General features: G+C 35.9%; 1 protein-coding gene and 1 non-coding gene across 2 annotated transcripts; both read right to left on the reverse strand.

Moving 5' to 3' along the window:
• Window positions 1-362: 362 nt before the first annotated feature.
• Window positions 363-24,097, reverse strand: LOC145767533 (deoxynucleoside triphosphate triphosphohydrolase SAMHD1-like). The gene is made up of 12 exons (XM_082579379.1): window positions 24,071-24,097; window positions 23,697-23,857; window positions 23,175-23,290; window positions 21,580-21,659; window positions 18,312-18,584; window positions 17,464-17,511; window positions 8,013-8,237; window positions 7,144-7,235; window positions 6,240-6,366; window positions 5,339-5,515; window positions 1,402-1,464; window positions 363-506 (listed from the first exon to the last, which is right to left on the reverse strand). Exons 1-12 carry the CDS (start codon window positions 24,095-24,097, stop codon window positions 363-365), a joined length of 1,533 nt encoding a protein of 510 aa, XP_082435505.1.
• On the reverse strand, window positions 9,702-9,804 carry LOC145785040 (U6 spliceosomal RNA). The gene has a single exon (XR_014291107.1). It is a non-coding gene; the product is annotated as a U6 spliceosomal RNA (small nuclear RNA).
• Window positions 24,098-25,029: the final 932 nt, after the last annotated feature.

The following is a 25,029-nucleotide window of genomic DNA, read 5'->3' on the forward strand; positions in this document are numbered from 1 at the left end:
ATAAATCTGAATCTTGACTATCTATCAGATTTAAGTAATTCCTGATGAGGACACACGTTCGTGTCGAAAACGTTTGAGTTGATTTTTTAATTATGTTAGCCTACATCTCTGTGTAATAAAACATGTTAAACAGGCAAAGATACTTTGTTTTGCTTAGCTATGATTCATCAAAGCAAACTCTCTACCAAAGCTTTAACATAAGAATAAGAAGCAAATTAATGATTTGGTTTTATCTCTATTGCTTTACCGTTTTTATTCATTATATTCATTAATACTTACAGAAATTAAGCAATTTTATCTGATGAGTCACAAATAAAGTTTACTGGTTGAACAAACTTTAAATAAATTAATTATTATTCAGTTCAACAAACCAGAAATTGCTGTGGAAGCAAATGGGATACTTCCTCCCTCTTCATGGATATAGGAATATCTGGTTCATTCTTTGTATAAAACCCAAACAAATCAACAGGGTTCTGAGCCTTTTTTCCGTAGTCGTACTTTTTCTCCTGCACAAAATTGTTTTAGAATATTTTGTTTCACCCGATTTGTATATTGATCGCTAGCACAGTCTAACGGGTAAAAAATATTTTATTTTGTGGTTGATGTTTGAAACAGAAAAACTTATGTTTTTTTATCTATAAAACGTAGGTTTTAATGCATTCGTATGTAAAAGGATAAACATTTGAAAATATAAAACCTTTTGTAACACCATGGCTCAATTGTTCAAACAAATGAAATAAAATCAATACTCAACCAATCAAATCAATACAATCATGGAAAAAAGTTAGAATACTACACATTTTAAGGATATTTTCAAAAGTCTAAGATAAATTTAAAAATTTTAAAACTTAAAGTCATTGTTTAATAATTTTTGTATTTTAAAAGTACGATCATTCATCGCTTTTGGCGGCATTTTCCATGCTGTAATGTTGGAAATAGCTAAGTCTAAGCCAGGGGTTCTTAACCATGGGTGCACGCACCACTAAGAGATGCGAGACCTACCTCCTCCAGGGATGCGTGGATACTGAATTGTTTGGCGTAGTTATAAAATAACGTAAGAAGTTATATTGCATTTATTTACCGGGACTCAGCACTTTGAATTGTAGGGATAATTACATTTCAACTATTCTTAGAAGATGTGCAAATACTGATTGTCGATGTCAATGTAGTGCCAACAAGGATAAAGGTTGAAAATCAGTGGACTCTAAGCAAGGCATTTTTTGTTCTTAAGTAATAAAAATACTTTAGGATTAGGTCAATCAAGAAGGTCTAATTCAGAAAAAATGTAATTTCTTTGATTCTTTTATAAACGTCGCCAAAAGTCGTAGAAATCTAATAACAACAACATCAACTGTGGATTAATGTAACTCATATGCTTTCATTGCTTTGTATTGTACTTACACGATAAACTACATGTTCCTTCAAGCCTTCGAATTTCTCCTCAAAACTTGTCTTTTGCTTGTCCTGAATAATTTAAAACCATGTTTCATGTACAACTACCTAATTACACAAATTACCACGTCGAGTTGTAAATGCGACTTGATTTGTCACATTTGCAGACTTTGCCGACTATTGTTAACTGTCTGATTAATTTTTTTTTTAAATGTTAAAAAAAAACAAAAAAAAAACGCATTTTCAGTGTATCATCAGTGCGTGATGAAGTTATATCCCATTGAATCAAATGGAAGAGACAGTAAAGAATGATAACTTATGTTTCAACAATTCCAGTCAGACATTTTGCAACAGCATGTAAACTACAAGTAATTGTTGAGTGCAAACTTAAATATGCCTCAACAACAAAATAGTGATTTTGGAAAAAACAAACTTCAAAGATTTAATTTACAACAGAATTTAAGGTTGTCGTAAAACATATGGTACTGAATAGTGGCAAGGCTTGTTGGTTAATTTTTTCCAGCTTGAAATTTGAAATCACATTTAACATTCTATAAAAGTTCTCTTCCTGCAACTGCATCCAAATCAACAAACATGGGAGTTGAGGGCTTTTAACACTTTGCTCCTCAAAGGGAGGCCGGATTTGGCCCCCCCCTCATATTTCCTTTAATTATTTGAAGCACAGTAACGCCATGCACTTGGTTTTTCTTGACTTTTCCTAAAATTGCCAGGCGGATCTGATGATATTAAATTTGATGCTAAAAGTTGTGTAGTTTTCTTGTAAATTCAAGATTTTGGTGAATTTTTGCTATTTCTAGCTAACTTCCAGCAAAGCGTGAAATGGATTACATTGCGATGACAAGCCATAAGCTCATAATTGCTTCGTGCATCGATATGCGCGAGCAGAGAGAAGCATTCTCTTGCTTTCTTTTGTTTGGTTTGACCTCAATAATACAAAGCGCGTTATTTCTTATGCTACAAAGAAAAGCCAGTGATCGCAAAGCTGTTAATTAGAAACAATAATAGCAAACGTTTTTTGCGTTATCAGCTCTACAAAGAAGAATAGCAATCCACGATCAAAATAGTAGACTATGGAGGCCACAAACTATTCAAAACAGTTGTTTCAAGCAGATAATATTCATTGACGAATAAAAAACGTTACAATAAGAAATCTTCTCTTGGATAAAGACACGAAAACTTGGTTTCGAAATAAACGTTCTATGGAAATGCTCTCATTGACAAAACTTGCAATTGAGGAAATGTATCACTGCAAATGCTTTTGGGAGAAGCCGGAGAAATAGCGTTTTTGCAAACAGTAATTGTGAGATACTCAAAATTATGAGATAGGCTTCATTTACACGTAGCAGCTAACTCGATGGCGTCCCTTCACTGATTTATGTCGCCTACTTGTTGTTATGTCCTGTATTTTTGTTTCACAGTGCACTGTGTTTTGTTCCAAAGAGCGCAAAATAAAGATGATAATGCTTCATCTACATTACAAAATATTTTGTAATGTAGGCCTACAAACAAAATGTACAATGTACACAATGTACATTACAAAATATTTTGTACTGTAGACGAGGCATAAAGTTAGGCGTCACATAAGACAAACAACAAATCAGCTTTCTTCATCATTGATTCAACATCTGAATACGTTGCGCCAATGTATAAGAGGCCGGCTATTGTGAAGACCCGCCATTTAGGCTATAAACGATCCGATTATACCAAAAGTGGGACAAACTAGTGGATCAAAGAATGAATAAACAATGCTGAGAAAACTAAATCTAAGTGACGAACAATACCGATGTCTTCATTTATCTTGGAAAAATGCTGCCCAAACTTATCAACAAAAAATACCGTAAATAACGGCAAGGATCCCGAAAGCAGAATTTGCTCAACTTTGGCATGAATTTAGTCAGACATCTACAGTAATAATTCCACACATACAATAACGGGCTCTCAACTGCTGTAAGATAACACGATGGTTCTGGTTCTGGGCGATTTGTGTAACAGTTTAGGGGAAGACACTACTTGAAATGATGCACCACACAAAAGATTTTCAATGAAGACTGAGTCTAAAAACCGATGTGGATTGTGCTGCACAATGACTTCAAGTTCAGGACAGACAAGGCACAAAAATATCACGATAAAAATAAAGACCTTGTGGGAGATTTTCGAGAATCATAACACGATGCAAATACCAAAAACGCATGGTTTGCATGCTGCTCTAAGCTGGCCGGCAACCACAAAGGTAGACAATACAGGCAGTTTATAATTCGATAACAGCGCAATAAACATTATAAATACGTAAACCGACAATTTTCTTTTACAAACGTTTTACGTCTAATAGTAAATTTTCCCTCAACAATTTTTTGTGAAGCACTTGCAAACCACGGTTTTATAAAATAATTCATCATTATTATTTTTTACTTCTCGGATATTGTAAAACGTCATCAGCAAAATCACAAAAAAAATTTCATTACTTCAATGTAGTAGGCCTAAGAATTTCTTATAGAATTGTAGCCACGTTGTTTCAACAAAGAAGCCATTTTTTAGCAATATAGAGTTATAGAAAATAATTTGCAATCATGCAAATGGTTGGAAAGAATCTAGGAAGTCTTCTCACAATCTGGCACAAAATGATTATGTTTATTGTATCTCTGTAAAATGTTTTACGACAAACTTTGAAGCTTCGTTATAATCATTTTTATCTTTGAAGTCAAAAGTTATTTTTTTTTTTTTGGCCAGAAACATAATCACTGCCTTGCTGATGTTGTCGATATTACGCGTATTTTTAGTGCTTCAAACAATAAGGACCCAGTCAGCAATCCAGTCCTTTTACATTGATTCAACATTTGTAAACGTTAAATTTATGTAGATTTGCTGACTGTGGGTTATTTCACATTTCCTTTGTTTACGCACGTTCCTCAATTCGCTGTTGCATTATTTCGACGCTGGCGGCAATTCGCTGTTGCATTATTTCGAATTGATTGACACAATCTTCAATAAAAAGTGAGCTTCGAACTTAGCTTTGTTGATATAAATGCTGTATTTTTTGTGGATGTAATTTATGAGTCATGTTTATAAACACCCGTAAGCGAAATGACTTATGATGTGGCCTGCATGATATTTGTGATGCGACTTGACACAAATCCACAATTTCAAAAGCACCTAATTTGAACTTAGAAATTTCAGATAATTTCAACAACTTGTTCAACTGTCTTCTCTCTACTAAAAATATTCATACTACAAACTCAATTGTAGACCTAAATACACAAACGAAGATGTAAACAGCTATTCAAGCAGGCTAAGGTGTTACTTATGAGAAATTTGGTTCCATAAAACTAGAAGCTAGCCATGAGTTTGGGAATGCATTAGTTTAGGATAAAAATGTAAGACAACAAACGCAGTTTTGTTTTTTTTTCAAATTCGTGTAACAATGTTACTTTGATTGTAACTATTTTAGAATCAGTGAGTAGCTTACAATAAGATTTGCTCGCAAGTCGTAAATTCTAATCAATGCAATGATTCGGCACACCGCACACACACTTCGTGCGTTCGATCGAGCTCTTTGTTATTCAGAAGTTTGCATGAAATCGGATTAGCACGGTAATTAAATAGCGGCAAGTTAAATCAAAATTGTCGTTTTTGGGTACCTTTGCAAAAATTGAAATATCAAGTTTAACATATAAAATTTTAAAATAATGACTTTTCAAACTTATATACAAATGATTTGCTTTCACACCAGTGCAACTTCTGTTCAAATAGCATCAGCGGATAACACGTAACAGCTGATTGAATTTGATCCAAAAACGGCCCCCCCTTGAGCAGTTAACTTCCAAAAAAACGTTGAAAAGCAAAGGGTTAAAACGACAACTTGAAAGCAAAAGATAGTAAGAAATTATTTATAAAATTTTAGTTTATTAGAAGCAATATTGTGTCTCACTTTCCAACCATCGATCTCTTTTTGAAGGTCGGCTGGGACAACACCATATATACTTTTAGGAACCTTTTTTATTCCCAAATAGTGGTAGTAGTCGTGTGTGAAGACTCTTTTCAATAGCTGTCTGGCTTGTATCATTGCAGGAGACGAATCACTTGAATAATAGATTTGTTGCATCACCTAGAGTACATTTTGAAAAACTTAACATTTTTACGGTTTAAAATTAATTGTTTTCTTTTATACGTTCATATTACAGTCGCATAGGTATTTGTGTGCAGTAAAAACGAAACAGTTAATTCAATCACCACTCATCAGTAAGTAATCATAGAACAGTGAAATTTTAATATCAGCTAAACATTACCACACTGGATTAGACACTGCAAACTGTTGAAAAGCTTACAAAAACTGACACAGATAATCTCCTGGTAAACAGTTTTTTAAGAAATATGCAAAAAAAATTTAAATTGAATAAGGTAGGCAAGTTTTGAAAAAATGAATAGCAGCATTTCTCATAAGCTTATTTCGAACAATCCTAATTTTGTTAAGTTTGATTACTGTGTTCTTTATCTTGCTAAAAATATAAATTTATCATAACGTTAGCAATAGCCTATACAGGGCTGCTATTTTTTTCCTGTTTATTTTTTTATTTGCTACTCTCAACGTGGCTTACGTAGGCCAGCACGCTCTCAAACAATGCATCAAAGCACTGACGTAGCTAGAAAGAAACTTTTCAGGCGCAAAAATAGCTGTTGGGAGAGGAGGGTAAACGTAATTCGACACGTATTACAATGATATTAAAACGTCGTAATAGGATAGAAACATATTTTTTGATGGCTACGTCTGTGCATTAAAGCCTGTTTGAATCTATATAAGTACCGGACACATAACACTGTGGCAGCATTACATTGTCAGTGATCTTTTCAAAGGCAACCATGTTCCTGTTATCAACAGACTCAGCCATTGTTTTGTCTTTTCCATCGCTTCCCTTAAATTTGATGCAGTTGTTTGCCAACACCATTGCATCACATATCCTGTAATGAAATAAATTGAATATTTTTGTGACAGTAAATGAAAATATAGCGGACAATGATGATCAGGCAAACTAAACACATCAAATAACTTTTATCAAATACATTATAGTTCAATTCAGTTTGTTTTTATTTCTGAACATCACAATGAAAAACAGTATGTTATGCCAAACATAGCAGAGGATTAGAAATAGGTAGAAACCTACTATCCCCTATTTGTAATGCAGTGCATGCTAAATGTTATCTGCAAATTGCAATAAATCATTTCTGCTTAATTGATGGTAATAGAAATATCTAACCACGGACTGAGATAACGACTGCGGAAATTTAATCCAGTCAATTAGATACTTTTACTGCGGAAAACCCTAAGGCACGACGAAGAACGTAAAACAAGTATTAGGCGATACGACGCAGGTCAATAACACTATATATATACTGCAACTCATCATATAGCTTACAAAATCGGTTGCTAAACAATTAGTGTTACTGACGCCAATTTGTGTTACTGACGAGCCCAGCAGCCTCATGAGCGAAACACGGTGTCTATCGCGGTCAATTCATTGCTACAATCGGCTGCCGAGAAACATATGTATCAGTTACGCAAAGAGAACTATAGGACTCGTGTTACATAATTAAAGGAATCTTACGACATTCACAAGCACCCATTAATACAATTAAATACTGCAATACCAGATGACTTCGCTTTCAAATGTTTTTTCTGGAAAACAATTGTAAAGTTTAAGTAGAACAATCTAACCAAATAGCGTTACCGCCACTTACATAGCTTCTACAGCTGTGCTTATCTTGTGTTGGTATGCCCGATGATACAAGGAAACTCTAGTGTGGAACATCTCATATAGATTTTTGCACTCCTGTAATTGAGAAATAGCATAAACCCGCTTACTCCTTGATATTTATCTAACATTGCAACAACCTTGTCCAAAAGGAATGAAAAAAAGCATTGTCACAACAACCAATAAGCTATAATCTATCGATATATTACTGTAGGATTATAAAAACTATTTCCTAATATTACGATTTCCATATTGACTTTTACACGTTTATGCTCCGTGCCTGCTTAGTACAGGCTACCTACATTGAGACGATGGAACTGTGAAAATCAAATTGCAATCACTACGCCTAGTCTAAAATAAACTTAATCAAGATATAACCTACTTCAGTGGTTTAAAATATAACCCAACACAATGTACAGTATGTATGTTAGCCTATAACTTCAGTGAACCTTATTAAGGTTTTTTTGCTTTCACAGGACTTTCTGTTTAGATTACTTCAATAGTAGGCTACCAAAGATTTTTTTTCTCTTATCTAGATTTATGATTGAATCAGGATTTATCCAATTTACAGTCCCAATTTTTATTACTGCGGGTTATCTTTGCAGCATTTTGCAGGAGGGCTAAGATGATCACAAGGAACATAAAAATTTACTGACAACACGACAGCAAGATAAAGTGAAAGATTTTAAGCAACCATAACAAAAGAAAGATACTTTCATGACAATTAAGATTATATGAAAGCCTAAGACGTTTTTCAGACGTTTTTGTGCTATGCTATTATGTTTCAAGAGGCTGCGGCAAACTTGAATCACATCACAGAGATTTCAAGTTTTCAAATAACCTATAACGCCAAACCTTATCTCTTGCACAAATCCCCAAATCAGGAAGAGAAGTGGATTTAGCCTGGCCGTTACCCCCATCTTGACCTTGGGCTGCGGTTATTTTTGCGTAGTCGAGAACCCTCATGTTCTTCATGAACCGAATATGATCAAAGCTGTTAGCTATGCCCAGCTGGTGGCAGTCGCGAGCAAAGTAATCCCATTTGTCAACATCCACTCCGTTGCGCTGATTTGCGACAATCTACAACAGTTTCAATCTATTCCTTTAACTTTTCTTGGTTGTGCAGTGCAAGTAAACAAAGTATGAAGTTTGCAAAGCAACTTAAAATTAATTTATTGTAAAGCACGAAACGGAAGGTGGCTCGAACCTTCGGCTCCTCAGAACCAATCCTTTTAAACAAAGGTTTGAAATAAGATATAACCTAATCAAATTAATTTGCGTTCTTCTGGTGACTATTTACTAGGTTACCTCGTGATGTTAAAGATGATAACTAACTTTTTTTCCGACGTTTCGTCAGTCAGCACGACTGACTTTATCAAGGTGGCTAAAACAGGTTGATACAACCTGTTCAGCAACGATGGCACAACACAAAAACATACTGATAAAATGAGTAAAGTAAAGCAGCAACAATCAGAATTAAAACACGCAACAAGATACCTAGAGATTGTGAAGAAAGGGGCGTTCTTCCCGGCTATCAGCACAAGGCTGAGCACTCACTAGTACAGCGAGCAGCTGCGATTCGCCAACCATAACGGTGTAGCTTCCACGCTAAGCCATTCAGACCATCCAATCAACAATATGTTTCTCGGCAGCCGATTTGTAGCAAGAATTGACAGCGATAGACACGTGTTTCGCCCATGAGGCTGGGCTCATCAGTATTGCAGCGATAGACACGTGTTTCGCCCATGAGGCTGGGCTCATTAGTATTGCACCGTATTCTGCCACAAATTTATTCGACCACCGCTTTACCAGTCAGTTTAACTCTTATCTTTGTGGAAACAAAGAAAGAGCCAACAAAACCAGCAGGCGCCAGGGCAGAGGACATTGTGAAGAAAGGGGCGTTCTTCCCGGCTATCAGCACAAGGCTGAGCACTCACTAGTACAGCGAGCAGCTGCGATTCGCCAACCATAACGGTGTAGCTTCCACGCTAAGCCAGGGGTCACCAAATGGCGGCCCGCGGGCCGCATGCGGCCCGCCACGCTGTATCGCTGCGGCCCGCGAAAGGTATCAGCGCACAAGTATAACCAAAATTACTTTTCTTGAGGAGTTAAAGAGCACGAAGGCAAAAAATGCTTTCCGGAAAGCATATTTTCGCTTTGCATACGATTCCAACGACCGACCAATCAGATTATAGTTTAGGTGGGGGTTGCTTAAAGCTATTCCAATGCGATGTCCAGCCACATTGTCCCAGTGGTTGATTAAAATGTCTGTTTTCGAATTTCGAAATTGTCTGTGAGCATAGGGTTGCTTATTTTAATTTTGCAAATGTCATGTAAACACTAGTGTGCGTTTCACCGTTATTGTGTTTCACGACCAGTGTTCTCTTTATGCAAGTTTTTGTTGGCAAAATAGGTCGGTGTGCCAACTCAATTTATAATAAATTGGCAAAATATTATATATAAATTTAAAGACTTTTTCTGATTGTATTATGAAAATATTTAGCTTAGTACTGCAAAATGTTTTTTTCTTCTTTTTTTTTTTAAAGAAATATGGAACGCTTCACGATTTCACGTGTCATCCTTGCGCAGGGGCCATGCTAATCTTCTCTGTATCGTTCCAGTTTTAGTATATCTACTGCCGAAGCAAGTTCTGCAAAATGTTGTTAATCAACAAATTCTTGCCACGCTGATAAGCATCGCAAGTGACACTTGTCTATAACAAAAGAAAGACGGTTTTATAGACTCTCACAAAAAGGATGAAAAATCAACTCATTGCTTTTTTAAAGGATTTTTGGGTGATTTCTACAAGCATTTGTTTCATGGTGCCTGGTTTCTTTTTCCCTGTTATTGGAGCCTATTTTTCGCTGATATGTTTGTAGGTCACTATTGTTGCCTGTATTGCGATGTGTCAAACATTTCCTTGTTTACTAAAATTGTTAATTGCAAGATATCTTTTGTGAAGCGAAGTGACAACACAACTCTTGCTTGGCGATGAATATTCTGATGAAACCGCTCGCTTCGCTATAAGTGCGCAAAACAAGTGGCCTCGTTTATTAGGCAATGTTAAAAAAAGTCAAAAGTGTTGTAAAAGGAGCTTGGCCTGGCAGTAGCGTTGTTCGATTAATTTTGTTGCTGCGGTATTCTAACATAAATATGAACAACATGTAACGCTGGATACTGGGTACGAAATGCGTTCTTTTTTAGCATAAGAGTCAACCTACCTAACATTTTATTAGTGCGGCCCGCCACAGCTCTCCTTAGTGCCAAAGTGGCCCGCATGCAAAAAAGGTTGGTGACCCCTGCGCTAAGCCATTCAGACCATCCAATCAACAATATGTTTCTCGGCAGCCGATTTGTAGCAAGAATTGACAGCGATAGACACGTGTTTCGCCCATGAGGCTGGTTTTTTTTTTTTTTTTTTTTATTATTGAAAAGTAAAAACAGTTGTACAGTAAACAATACAAAAGAAGCAATTGGTGAATGCAATCATATTATTGATACCAATCTGTTGCACAGTATAAGTTATACCTGTATTAAGAGATCAAAGGCATGAGATAGATTTGGAAATTCATTGTAGTTATGATATCACTTTTATGTTTGAGGCTAGTGTTTTATCTCCACAATAACGGTCATCTAACAAGTACGTTCATACAATAGTAGCCCAAAAGATATTCTTATCATGCATATGCCAAAAGGCGTTGTTGTGTTCGACATTAAATCAGATGCATTGCGCAGGCAGGTAGGTAACACATTACCAGTCACAATAAAAGTGTCTATGTTACTGTGCGTCCCACAACGCACATTTGTAGCCAAAAATAAACAAATCAATAAGTAGGAATATAATGTAATGCATGCAATTGCTTAAACGAAGAAGGATCTGCATGTTGCCTCATTGCTCTCTTGTAGTGCAATGATGCTACATGCAGATGGTATGTGTGAATATGTATCATTTACTATGGCGCATTTCATAAAATTCACAAGTCAGGTACATACACTGCAAATGATAACAATTAATAGCAGAATTCTTTCGAGAACAGTGGGTTCTTGGTTGTCATGTTCGACTTATGCTACAGTGTGGGGAGTTTGTAAGGGGCGTCGGTATTACGGAGGTGTCATTTTGAAGATATTCTTTAATTTTTGTTTTAATAACCCAGAGGGTTGTTTTGGTAAATTTTTTGTTGTCCCACATATATTTATCTCCAATGTCTAGTGAAATTTTCTTTTTAATTATGGTACTCTTAACTGTATTTAGGATCAGCAGAATCAGTAGGCTGTCTGCCTGTCTGCTTGGAAAATGGTTGTATAGGATTATATCAGTTGTAAGCTTAATCTTTTGTTTTGTTATTGAATGATATAGCTTTTCTATTTTTTTCCAAATTGATTTCGTGAAGTTACATTCAGTTAACAGGTGTTTTATATTGTCAACAGCCATTTTGCAAAATTTGCACTGAGTAATTTTGTTCTGGCTGCAACGCCATGAGTTAGATTGTTTGTAAAAATCGCCCCATTTAAAAGCTGAATGTGCTATTCGATAGCAGATCGATATGTCAGAGTTTGAAAAGTATGGTTTGATATTTTTCTTCATAAGGAGCGTTTCTGACCAGCTTATTGGTTCATTGTTTTGGCTCTTAATTTCAGTTTTAGTTTCTTTTTGTGCTTTTAGGGTTGTGTATATTGTATTATATGATATATCAGTCCAGTCAAGATTGTGTTTTCGGAGTTGGAGAAAAGTGCGACAAATATCAGAATGAAACGAATTTGGGCAATCAGAGTGTGGTTCACTTAGGTTATATAATTTTTGGTTGATGTGCCTTATTTTATAGTTTAGATTGTACTTTGCCCATTCATGCCATAGTTCTGTAGCTTTATCGAGTGTGGACAGGTGTCTAATTCTGTCAGCTCTACTGGTTTGAAATTTTGTTTCTATGTCAATCATTTTTAATCCTCCGTTTTTAACTTCTGCAATGATTTTTGTTCTGCTTAATTGCTCAATTGGAGATGGATACCATAGAAAATTGTATAAGATTTTGTTTAAGGATTGGATATGCTTTTTTTGTGGGTAAAGAACCCTTCCCATGTGAAGAGATATAGGCACGAGGAGAGTATTTATTATGGTGATTTTTCCTAGAAGGGAGAGTGGTCGAAATTTATGAATGTTGGCAGTCGTTTCAGTTTGTTTTATCACTTTTTCCCAGTTAAGAGTGTCTAGTTTTTTGTTGTTGTTTCCTAGCCAGATTCCAAGGATTTTTATTTCATTTTGAATTTGAATATGTGGGTAATGTTGCTGTACTTCACTTTGTAACTCAGGTTGTGATACAAGCATTTGTGTTTTATTTTCGTTAATTTTTTGTCCTGACATTTGTTGGTAAAGTTTTAATTCTTTAAGTATTTCAGTAATAGAATTAAGGTTATTTGTGATAAACGTTGTGTCGTCTGCGTATTGTTCGATTTTTACTGCTTTTTTATTTATGGAGAAGCCTTTTATTGATGCATTGCTCTCTATGCGGCGTGTGAGTACATCGGCACATATTATAAAAAAGAGCATGCTCAGAGGGCATCCTTGTCGGATGCCTCGCCTAATGTCGATTTTTTTTGTTAGTGCTCCATTCATTTCAACTCGACTAGAGATGTTTGAGTATATAAGAGTTAAGTATGAAATCATCACTGGCTTAAATCCAATTTTTTGCAGTATTTTGTACAGAAAAGAATGTTCCACTCTGTCAAACGCTTTTTCAAAGTCTGTTACCATTATATATAATTTTCTGTTTTTTAGTTTTGCTGCTTCGATGGCTGCTTGAATATTCATTGTAGCGTGTTCAATTCGTCTGTTCGGTAGACCACATTTTTGGTTGGGTTGAATCAGTGTTTTCATTAAGGGGGTGATTCTATTGGCTAGGATTTTGCTTAAAATTTTGTAATCCGTGTTCAATGATGAGATTGGTCTCCAATTTTTCAGCGATGATTTATCTCCTTTTTTGTGAAAAAGTTTAACTATGGCTTCTCTCATCGTTACTGTCATAGTGTTTTTTAGAAAACAGTTAGTATACATTTCAAGCAAATCATATTTCAAAATGTGCCAACATTTTTGGTAAAAGATTGCGCTGAGGCCATCCGAGCCGGGGGCTGAGTTTTTATTTAATGTATCAATTGCGATCTTAATTTCATCTTTTGTTATTAGTCTTTCATTTTCTTGTGCTTCATCTGCATGTATTGTGGTGTGGTTCAAAATGTTTAGATATTCATCTTGTTCAGTTGGATCAATTTTTCCATCAATTCCCCATAACTTATGGTAAAAATTGTGTGTTTCTGTTAAGATGTCATTTTTGTTGGTTACAACTTTATTGTCCTCTGTATGTAGTTCGGTGATAGTATTATTTTTACCTCTTTTCGTTTCAAGATGAAAGAATCCTTTGCTTGTTTTCTCTGAATCGTTTTGAGATATTTTGCAGCGAATTTGTGCTCCTCTTTGCGTGTTATTGTGAAATTGTTCAATAACATCGGTAAATTTTGCTCGATCAGATACTAGGTTTGGATGAAATTCGTCTTCAATCTTAGAGTTTAAGATCTGGAGTTGTTGGTTTGCTGTGTCATATGCTTCTCGTTGCATCGTTGCAAGTTGCTGTGAGAGCTCTATCAGCCTATTTTTAAGTATTTCTTTTCCTTTATCCCACCATTCAAGAGTATTTTGAAAGTTTGGTTTTCTTGTTGTCCAATTGGTCCATGTTGTTTCTATTTCGGATATTACATGTTGATGTTGAAAGATGGAGTTATTTACTTTATATGTGTGTTGATCCCATTTTATGTGTGTGTGATAGCTTAATGATAAGGTTGGTGCATTATTATGGTCTGAGTACAAATTTGTGTGATGTGTAATGTTTTCAAAGTGCTTCAAGGTATTGTTGTTTATATATATTCTATCTATTCTTGTTTTTGCTTTTGGGTGTGAATATGTATAGATTGCTTTGTGTGGATGTTTGTATCGAAATATGTCTATTAGTTGAAAATTATTAACCAGTGTTTTAAATGTCTTTTTGTCGTAGGTGTTTGAGAAGGATTGAGGGTTTGCAGTATCTAGAGGGTCTGTGATCAGGTTAAAGTCACCAAGTAGTATTATTTTGTCATCATTCCATTTTTGTAAGTTTGTGGATAGTATTTCTGATAGTGATGTTTTGTCTTTATGATTTTGTGGAAAGTATGCATTGATAATATGCATATTTTCACCATTAATATTGATATGTAGTTGGTGAAGGTGGTTGTTCTTTAAAATAGTATGTCTGGGTTGACCCTTTTGATATATTTCATTTTTTAGTATTATCATAGTTCCTGCACGAAAGCTTGGAGAATCAGGGAATATGTTTGAGAAAAGTTTTATGTTATAAAATTTTTCCCAATTTTCTAATTGTTTAGGTAAAAGTCGATGAGTTTCCTGAATAGCTAAGGCAGAGAGTCTATGAAGCTTAAAGAATTTTATAATGTTGGTAAATTTTTTGGAAATTCCATTTATATTGATTGAGCAAATTTTAAGCTTTTTAACTTGCATGTGACAAGTTTGACTCTCTGCCTCAGAAAGCATTTCAGTAGGTGTCAAAAGTATGATACACAATCACATTAGGCTATATTATAGGCTATTTAACACTATGATTATTGTTACCTTTTTTTTCGGTTTTTAGGCGATAAAAGGATTCAATAAAAATTCGTTTTAAATATTATAGTTAGTAAGTATTTTCGTTGTCTCTTGGCAGCTCTTCTTCTTTGTTTGGTTCAAGGGTAGATTTTTCATCGTTTTCTGATGGCGTGAGAGGGTTTTCATCTGTCTGATTCTGGGATGATGTGTCAATCATCAGAGGCATTATGCTTTGTTCTGAATCGGAGGATGAGTTTTTTGAGTAGTTTGGATCTATTTTTTGGGTCTTGTTTTCTAAGGGCGGACTATCTTCAAGAGGTCGCTTATTAGGTCTGATGTAGGTGGGTGTTGGTGAATGGTGACTTTCAGGTGCATTTCTTGTTTTAGATATCGGATGTCTTTGTTGATTGTGTGTTGTTTTCCTTTTCTTTTTCTTTTTCTTCCTTCGTGTGCTTTTCTTTTCCCATGGGTTTGAAGCTATGTCAGTGGACTCTCTATCTGAGTATAGTCCTTCTGTGTTAGGGCTTGTAGTACCACTTTCAGTTTCGGCGTTTCTTTGTTGAGTTAGGAGGGCACGTTTTGGGCATTCCGTACCTTGATGTCCTCGGTGTTGGCAATACCCACACAATATCCTCATGGGACATGTTGCATCGAGGTGGCCCAGTCCTTTGCAGAAGCGACAAAGATGTCGTTGAGGTGGATTGTTCATTTTTTGTGTCGTTCGGCACTGTTGGGCTGTGTGCCCCTTCTTTTTGCATATATCGCACTGGGCGCAATCTGCTGCCCAATGACCTCGCTTTTTACATATTCTGCACAGGGGGAGATGCTCCTCTCCTGGCTTTGTTATATATATCCATATTCCGTGTACTTTGATTTTGTCTGGGATGTTTTCCAGGTTTATATCCCTCAGGTGGATATGAACATATTCGTTTTTTATGTTTGGGAATTTTTTAAATCTCCCAAAGAAGATTTTTTCGGGTTTTCCCCACTTACAGTCGTTCGCAATGTCTCTTGAAAGTTCTACCGGCCACTCTACTGGAACTGGATACAGTGTGATAATGTCACAGGGTGGTTTTGGCTTCCACGCTGTGATTGTTATTGTAGTTCCTTGGAATTGGTAAGCAGTGGGAGTTTGGTGGTCTTTTGCTAGTTGTTCCATGTTTTCTTTTTCTTCTTCAGTGTGTGTAATCACAAATTGGTGTTCTTTTAGGTTCAATGTGCGCACTCCTTCAAGTCCTTTAGAATATTTGCTTAGAAAGCCATCTTCCATGAAGAAGCTAATAAAATTGTCTATGCTCAGCCAACCTTGGCATTCAGCTTTCACTATCAGTCTTCTTTGGAAGTTGTATGGCTCGCTTGGTATCATTGTTTCGAGCTACTATAGCCTACTGCTTTCTCAGATCACAATTGTGTGTACAAGTATTTGTTAAAATTTTTAAAGCAAAAGTTAAACAGTTTGTAGTATTATAAACTAGCGCATGCAGGTTTTGCCACGTTGGCAGTGAGTACGCTGCTGGCGCTCTAATTAGTCACAAAAAAACTGCCAACCTTTTCGAAAGAAACCGCTTAAGGCGTTTCTTTTCTTATTTACATCAACAAAATAAAAGTTTTTCCTTTTTGAAGAAATCAGCAGAAAGCCTCAGGGAAAAGAAGCCAGCTGATTGCCTCAAAAAAGAAAAAAGCAAAATATAAGTAACCACTCTAGATCAGTGGAGCCTAAGGCAGAGTCCACTGATCCAGCTGACGTAGGCTACTCTCTTCACTTCTATATATTTACTATCCTAGGCTAAACTAGACAAAACACAAAGATCATACATATATATCTCCTTTTACTATACTAATTTTACTTTAATCACGAGTTTCTCCCATGAGGCTGGGCTCATCAGTATCGCACCGTATTCTGCCACAAATTTATTCGACCACCGCTTTACCAGTCAGTTTAACTCTTATCTTTGTGGAAACAAAGAAAGAGCCAACAAAACCAGCAGGCGCCAGGGCAGAGGACATTGTGAAGAAAGGGGCGTTCTTCCCGGCTATCAGCACAAGGCTGAGCACTCACTAGTACAGCTTGCGATTCGCCAACCATAACGGTGTACGGTGCGATACTGATGAGCCCAGCCTCATGGGCGAAACACGTGTCTATCGCTGTCAATTCTTGCTACAAATCGGCTGCCGAGAAACATATTGTTGATTGGATGGTCTGAATGGCTTAGCGTGGAAGCTACACCGTTATGGTTGGCGAATCGCAGCTGCTCGCTGTTGAAAAGTTGAAAAGAAACGTTGAAAAGACATCAGACAAGACAGAAAGCAATGGGATTAGCAATAACAATGGTAGAGAAGACGCACTGAGAATGGAAAAGGTGAAGCTAAAGTTAAAGTAATTTGTTGTACACAGAGGGGAAATTCTGACCATCTTTTTGGTTAAGAGCATGTTGTGCCTTCTGGTTTATGTACCATTTTTCTGTGAACAATCTTTTTGTATAATCCTTTTCATCTTTAACATCACGAGGTAACCTAGTAAATAGTCACCAGAAGAACGCAAATTAATTTTATTACCAAATGCCTGGTGAACAGTCTCTCTCTGTTTTTATATAACCTAATCATTGTGATTCGTTGTTGCATTTGTGAAAACATTTCAGTAGGCCTAACGCCCATTATAATTTATTTTAGCCATAACCGTACCTCATACAGAAATCCTTTTTCTCTTGTTCTGCCTTCGTACTGCCAATCCTGAATGAAATATTAACATGAGAAATATAGACAATATATTGTATGTCATCCAAAAAACGCATGTTTTACTTTCTTACAACCATAGGTCACTACAAGTCTACTGGATGTAAAAATAACTCGTGAGATCAAGCCTAAAAGATGGAAATAATGCGATGTCAGTATGTTAAGTCTTTGGTAAACCCTAAAGAGTTAAAGTTAAAAATATTGGATTGTAAAAGAAAACCTTTGAAAAATATGATGGCAATTTTTGTGAGTAAGATCTACTGATATACCAATTTGCAAGAAAACTGTCAACTTGTAAAAATACTTACAAAATTATATAAAATAAATAACATTATTAAAATGAGCTGTTTTTATGGAGATGTACTGTCTGATATTTTGCTTTATGAATCTAGCTCTGAATTAATGCGGAAGAATTATTTCGAAAGAAAATTATTCCCCAGCTTCGGAAAAATAATTTGGTTTTACAACTAATCATTCTTTGTTCTGACTCTTCAGACTTGTCAATAAAATTAAAAAGTGCCAGGATACAGTTCGTTCTTTATGAATCGAAGTGCTTTGAACTTTTGATTAACCTGTTCTTTTCTATAACCGTGAAATGGTGATCGCAATTTAAATACAGTTTTTATGCATTTAAATCACAAATTTTGATCAGGAAAATACACAACATCATTGTTGATCATTAGTCTAACTCTAAAACGTCATAAATCATTCAAAAATACTTTCCAAGAAATTTATACAAATATATCCCACCTCACGCAATGTAAACATACGGTAGACTATTGTTTTAATCGATTTACCGCGGGTTGAGGTTTGTACTCTACAAGTTTGTCGTTGGGTCTTGGTCCGTTAATCATTTCTTTGATAAAAATTGCATTCTGACACTTGGTGATCTTAACTTCCTTTTCTTCTTCTTTACACCCTTCTTCTTGTTCTTTTATTTTCTTTTTCTTTTCTTTTTCACCTTCCGTTAGCAAAAGCTCCTCAAAATCTGAGGCGATGCCAGCGTTATCCGTTAGAATTCGATTAAACATCAGGCAAGATCGTTCTTCGTGATGAACATTTTCTTCGTGCTGAACACGAGAAAATAACAAAACTTAAAAAGAACGAAAAAAATGGCGATAGACAGAGTAAACCTAATTTCATAAAACACTGGCAATCTGGATAGCCAACACATAATATCGGTCCAAATTTCGAATTTTACGTCCATATCAACGTAGTTGTTATAATAGGCTATAATCATCTACGTGGAACGAAAGAGTAGCCTACGAAATGAAATAAGAACTGATTTTCAATAGACACAAAATGGCAAAATTTGATGAATCAATTGGCAACAAAATGCCAAATTAACCCTTTACACGCCAACGTTCCCAAAATGGGAACATGGGGCTGAAGTCGCCCACAGCTTTACACATACCTCATTTAAATTTTTTTTGTTTTGGATATTGTTGTTGAAGGCTTATTGTTACAGATGCATTTGTTGAAAAAATAATATTTGCAAAATTTTTCCTTTATGAAAGCGATGGATTTAGTCAAAAATCATATTTTTCATCTTTCGAAAAAAAGTGCTTCTCGAAAACACAAAGCAAACTTTTTTTCAAAATATTTGCGTTTTTTATGTGAGTTTATTACTAATAATTTGTTTCCCCTACCATTTGCTTCGTAATATTTAACATTTTTCTTCACATAATTAAATTTATACGTTGTTCCCAAAATGGGAACGTTGGCAACATGTGATACACAAATAACGGAGTTTATCTCAAAAAAGTTCTCACTACTTTTACCAAGAGAACATTTTCACAGCTTGATGCTATCACAGCTTGATGTTTTCACAGCTTGATCTTAAGCAGAAAACACTTCCATGACTTCTATCGAAGGAACGGAAAGAGCTTGCAGATGGCGAAAAAAAAGACAAAGCATCACCAAGCGACCCGAAAGAATTGCATCCATCCGATAAGGTTCAAGCTCATGGAGGAAAAAGCATGTTTGAGATATTTTCTCTGTTCTTTACTGATGACATATTCTCTTTACTCGTAGAGCAAACAAGTTTATATACAAGGAGAGACAAGAATAGGATAAACTTCAAAGTTGATAAGGTTGATATGAGAAAACTTATTGGCTTACTAATTACTGTCAGTGGTTACCACAATCTTCTATCAGAAAATGACTATTGGTGCACAGCAGATGGCATGGAGGCACCAATATTTTCTAAGACCATAAGCAGAGACCGTTTCCGCAATATAAAAACGTACTTGCACCTGGCTGGCAATCACAATCTAGCTCAGTTTAAAATGGCCAAGGTAGGCTACTGCCGCTGTTAGATCTGCTAAGGTCAAATTGTCAATGATTTGGTACATTTCACCAGTTACTAACCATTGACGAATCGATGGTTCCTTATCAAGGACTACACAGTGCAAAACAATATATAAAAGGAAAGCCAGTAAAGTTTGGTTATAAGTTGCGGATGTTGTGTAGCTCCGATGGTTATCCCTACAACTTCGAATTCTACTGCGGTAAAGACGAAAGAGGAGCTGAACCTTTGGGAGCACACGTAGTTGAGACAATGCTGTCATGTGTTGCCGACAAAGACCAACATATTATTCTCTTTGACAATTTTTTCACAAGCCATCAACTACTTACTGATCTTGCTGGAGAAAGCATCAGAGCATGTGGTACAATTAGAGAGAACAGGACTGGTTCGTGTCCTCTCTCCAGTGAGAAAACCTTCCAGAAAAAGCCTAGAGGAGAATTTGATTACTGATCAGACGACATTGTAATTTGTGCCAGATAGAACGATAATTGTGCTGTCGCTGTTGCAAGCAATTACTGCGGTGTAGCACCAACTCAAACAGTTCAACGAAAAGTAAAATATAAGGGAAAATCAGTGACACAACCATTTATGATTGCTATGTACAATCAGGGAATGGGGGGTGTGGATGTATGTGACAGGTTGCTATCTTCGTATCTTCTTACAACTTCGATTGAAAAAATGGTGATGGAATCTTTTTGCCCATATTGTCAATCTTTCAATTGTAGCTGCCTTCCGTTTTTATTATCACGGAAAACAATGTTCTGAAAACCACCTTCAGTTCAGGCGCGAGATTGCTCGGTCATTGGTGAAAATGGAGAAACCAAGCCGTCGACTTAGGGAACCTACTGCACCTCCGTTTGCAACAGTGCGATTCGACTCGTTGAATCATTTTCTTGTATCATCGTCACAAGGAAGATTTGTATTGTACAAAACAATACAAGGTTGCAATGCACAAAATGCGAAAAACGGATGCTTACGTTATGCAGTGACGTATACCATCAAAAAGAAAGTTAGTGACAGGGTATATAGTTGTAGAAAGTACGGTAGTAGAAAGTACAGTGGTAGAAAGTACATTTGTTGTTTGTGGATCTCTTAAACGTGTGTACTTTTGTTTATTGTCTTTTTCAATGCTATTGCATCGAATAAAGTAGGCTACCCAAGCTTACGTCGTATTCAAATACAAAGCACGTTACGATATGTTTTGGTACCTTTACATGCCAACGTTCCCATTTTGGGAACATAATAAAAAACAAACAAAGAAATAAAAATTTTAATTTTTTTTCATAAAATATTCTTAGTTGGACTAAAAACTACAATATATAAAAAAATCACTAACAAATAACCAGAGATAGTCATCGCCGCCTGTAAAGGGTTAAACAAAATCGACATTAAAGGAGAAATAAACACAAACCTAACATGTGAGGTTGGAGAAAAAAAAATTGTCGATGAAAACAAAAGCATCTAAATATATACATGACCTGGTTAGTGGTTATGCGATTACAATAGAATGAAGAAGTGATCGATGGGCCACAAGAACCATGTAGCTTCAAGAGACGGGAAAGGAGCTAGACGCCCGAGGAGAGAATGATTATACGCCATTGAAAAACAACTTAATGATATTTCGACAAGAACAACAAGAGGTAGAACGGTGTAATATAATATAATTTAGGAAAGGGGCACTAGTTCATTACTTCATTGTATGATGTGGACATAAGTCATAACTTGCCAAGCATAAAAAATAATATGTAAAAACGAACTTTCCAACAAGGTTTCGGAGTTTCGTTTCCAATTTTTTCCAGAAATAGATGATCGAACATGTGTGAAAATGGACCATGACCTGCGTAGCAAAGAAGTAGCTATAAGGAAAACTTTAAGGGGGGGAAAGCAAGTGTCGAGAGGAGAAATATTTTGATATTTAAAATAAAGAGTTTGTTTAAAAAGATAGTTACTAAATGCAGAGGAACATTTATGAAACTCATTCAAAACGTAATACAATGTCATAAAAACGTTGTATTGGTATTGAAACTATATTAGGGTGAGGCAATTGCTCACCAAACTCCCCTCCATGATACGTCCCTGAAACAATACTCCTATTAATATCAATTGAGTTTACGATATTCATGGAAACTAAAAGGCGCGTCTTTGCTTCAGCAAGCTTAACCTTTTGTTTAAGATAATCGCACTTTGTGCCGCTTACTGAAACTTAAGCGTGAGTCTGCGAGAAAAAATACGCTCCAGTGCAAACAACTCCGCCAGAACACACAATCAAGCGAGTTCTCTTGCTTGGAAATATTTTTGCGCTAAAATCTCAGGTTTACTCTCAGTAGTCTGGCTGCTGGGCAAGCAACTAGAAAATTTGTAGTTGTTGTTTTGTATTTGATGCACCCAGTGTTCTCTGACCACACTTGTTTCTAACTTTTCAAGCTCACTAAAGTGTCAGAATACTCGTCGGCGTTTTGTCGCTTCTACCTTTTCTAGACCTCAGCTGTGTTTGGCATATATTGTTTTTTCGTTGTGATGGTCAGAAATAAAAAAAACAAACTGAAACTAAACTACTTCTTTCAGAAGTAAATTGCTTGTTTGCAACCTTAGCTTTTGTCTATAGACTTACTGGTATGCTTTCGAAAACAAAATCAACCGAGTGGTGAGTGCGTCTGCGCCGCGATTAACAGGACTTTGTTTCGACACCGCTCCAGAGCATGGGATTGTGTCTCGATACTCTCAATAAGACACTTTATAGCAAAGTAATGGAAGCGTCTGACTTTATAATCACATGTCCCTTCGCTACTTCCTGTGGGTTGTGTTACATCTGTGATTCGCAGTATAGCCTATATACTATCTGCGTGATTCTAGTGCTATAGTTGAAAATTCCCTTGAAATACAAACAAACCTAAATCATGTTACAACAAACCTAAATCATGTTACAACAAACCTAAATCATGTTACAACAAACCTAAATCATGTTACAACAAACCTAAATCATGTTACAACAAACCTAAATCATGTTACAACAAACCTAAATCATGTTACAACAAACCAAAATCATATTACAACAAACCTATATCATGTTTCAACAAACCTAAATCATGTTGCCACAAACCTAAACCATGTTACAACAAACCTAAATCATGTTACAACAAACCTAAATCATGTTACAACAAACCTAAATCATATTACAACAAACCTAAATTATGTTACAACAAACCTATATCATGTTTCAACAAACCTAAATCATGTTTCAACAAACCTAAATCATGTTGCCACAAACCTAAACCATGTTACAACAAACCTAAATCACGTGACAACAAACATAAATCATGTTACAACAAAGTTAAATCATGTTACAACAAACCTAAATCATGACACAGTCCAGCTAACTCAACGCATAAAACATCTTTTTCATCGATATTCAACTCTGGCTGTGTGGACTGTAAGTGTCGAACGAGCTCTCCAGCTAGATGACAAACCCTTTAAAAGAAAATTGGAACAATTTCAAAGCATCTTAACTTTACCGTTTAAAGTTAAGAAAATCACTTGAACACGATGTTCCAGTGCAGCAAATTTGCAGAGTTTAGGTTGACTAATATTTTGCTGAAACTACTGTACAAGATTATGAAAATCTTCCTAGTATAGGCTATATAGTCTTTTTATGCAAATTTATTGCAACGATTCAAGGTATTGTTCCCTGAAGGAAAAACATTGCATTAATGTAACCGATAAAACTTAAAACCGAAGAAGACTCCCATTATTGACTACAAACTGTAAGGACTGTAAACTATATATCCACTCTAATTGTGTAATTGCAAAAACTACTTTTTTAATGACAAAAAAACAATATACCACAGAGTAAATAATTTCCCAGTAAACTAGTTACCCAATGGAATGTTCAAATCTGTTATGAGAGGCTCCTGGGTAAAGAAAGTACTTCCCCCCAAGTTGTTTGATGTTTTTTAGTCTTTGAAATTGAGGAGTGTTGATGAACTTCGACAACAAAGGATGGAGCTTTATGTGTTTATGAATCGGGTCGTTGAAGCACTGGAGCAAAAGTAACATTATTTTTCATGTATGTCATATCACATTACATTTCACATTATACTTCATAACAAAGTAATTTAGATGATAAATAATTCAAAGTTTTTAAGTTCAAGCTTGGTGTGGTAATTATAGTCAACAGCTACCATGAACCAATATCTATGAAAACAAGTCTGATAAAGTTTGCTTGTCTTACTGAGAAACAGTCCGTCTTACTTGTTTCTTTGCTGGAGGTTCTCCCATCGCATTAATTTCCAATCGTTTGTTTTCAGGCTTGTTGTAAAAACGAAAAAAATCTTTTTAATTATTTTGCAATTGCAGAACGAACGGAAAACAGTTAGCCTTAGATAACTTTTTTTCCTTCTGAAAAATATATATTTTGGTTATATCTGCGTGTGCATCACACCTTTTCGGCTTTTTGGCCTCCTCAGTGCAATAGGTACATTGGGTACATTGGCCACCGAGATTTATACTTCCGTGTGACGTTTTCCCATTTCGGAACCTAAGTGCCAAAAATGGCAACCGTCAACCTTGCTAAAGTGTTCAAACTGCAAGCAGTGAGCTTTGCTCAATGCACAGCAAGGTGCCTCCAGTAAAGTGTTCAATCGTCATAAGCCAAGAGCGTCAATGACTGCAGACAATAGCACACCGTTTCGGCCTTCCGAATCAAAACCAAAACAACGTTAGTAATGCGTTAGAAAGGGAAACTTTTGTTTGATAATTCTATCTGATCAACAAGTAATCAAAAGATTAGAACGCCGTCCACTTCTTACCAAACTTCACTTGCTATCATGGCTGTTCCTATGAACAAATTTTATTTATTATATCATGTTTATTAATCGTACCAATTATAGTTCATCATACCCGCTCCAATATAGTTCAGGTGATAAAACGCCTAATTTGTGAACAAAGAAAGAACAAGATCAAGCGGCGATGGTTCGACTCTTGTGCAATGCGCTTGGGCAACGCATAACGCATATCAAGGATTGCTCCACTGCATATTCCTCTGCACCCAGTGATAAGGAAAGTTCACAGTTCAGAACAGTTCACAACAACACTTCAACAATCGGAAACTTCACTCTGTCAATCTCGATGATCGGCCTGCATCAGTGATTCAAAGCCTCTACAAGTATGTGAAACTACCAGCATTAGGCTCTCAAAAAAGCTTTTCTCAG

The sequence above is a fragment of the Aplidium turbinatum genome, chromosome 1 (assembly GCF_918807975.1).
Source record: "Aplidium turbinatum chromosome 1, kaAplTurb1.1, whole genome shotgun sequence".
NCBI classification, from domain to species: domain Eukaryota; kingdom Metazoa; phylum Chordata; class Ascidiacea; order Aplousobranchia; family Polyclinidae; genus Aplidium; species Aplidium turbinatum.

Bases quoted from the DNA above. Each gene is read 5' to 3' on its own strand.
- LOC145767533 (XM_082579379.1), bottom strand. From the start codon at position 24,097: ATGGGAGAACCTCCAGCAAAGAAACAA. The intron at 23,291-23,696 runs GTAACTAGTTTA...TTTCTTTTAAAG, and splicing joins AGATTTGAACATTCCATTGG to GGTTTGTCATCTAGCTGGAG. The intron at 1,465-5,338 runs GTGAGACACAAT...TAAATTATTCAG, and splicing joins AAGAGATCGATGGTTGGAAA to GACAAGCAAAAGACAAGTTT.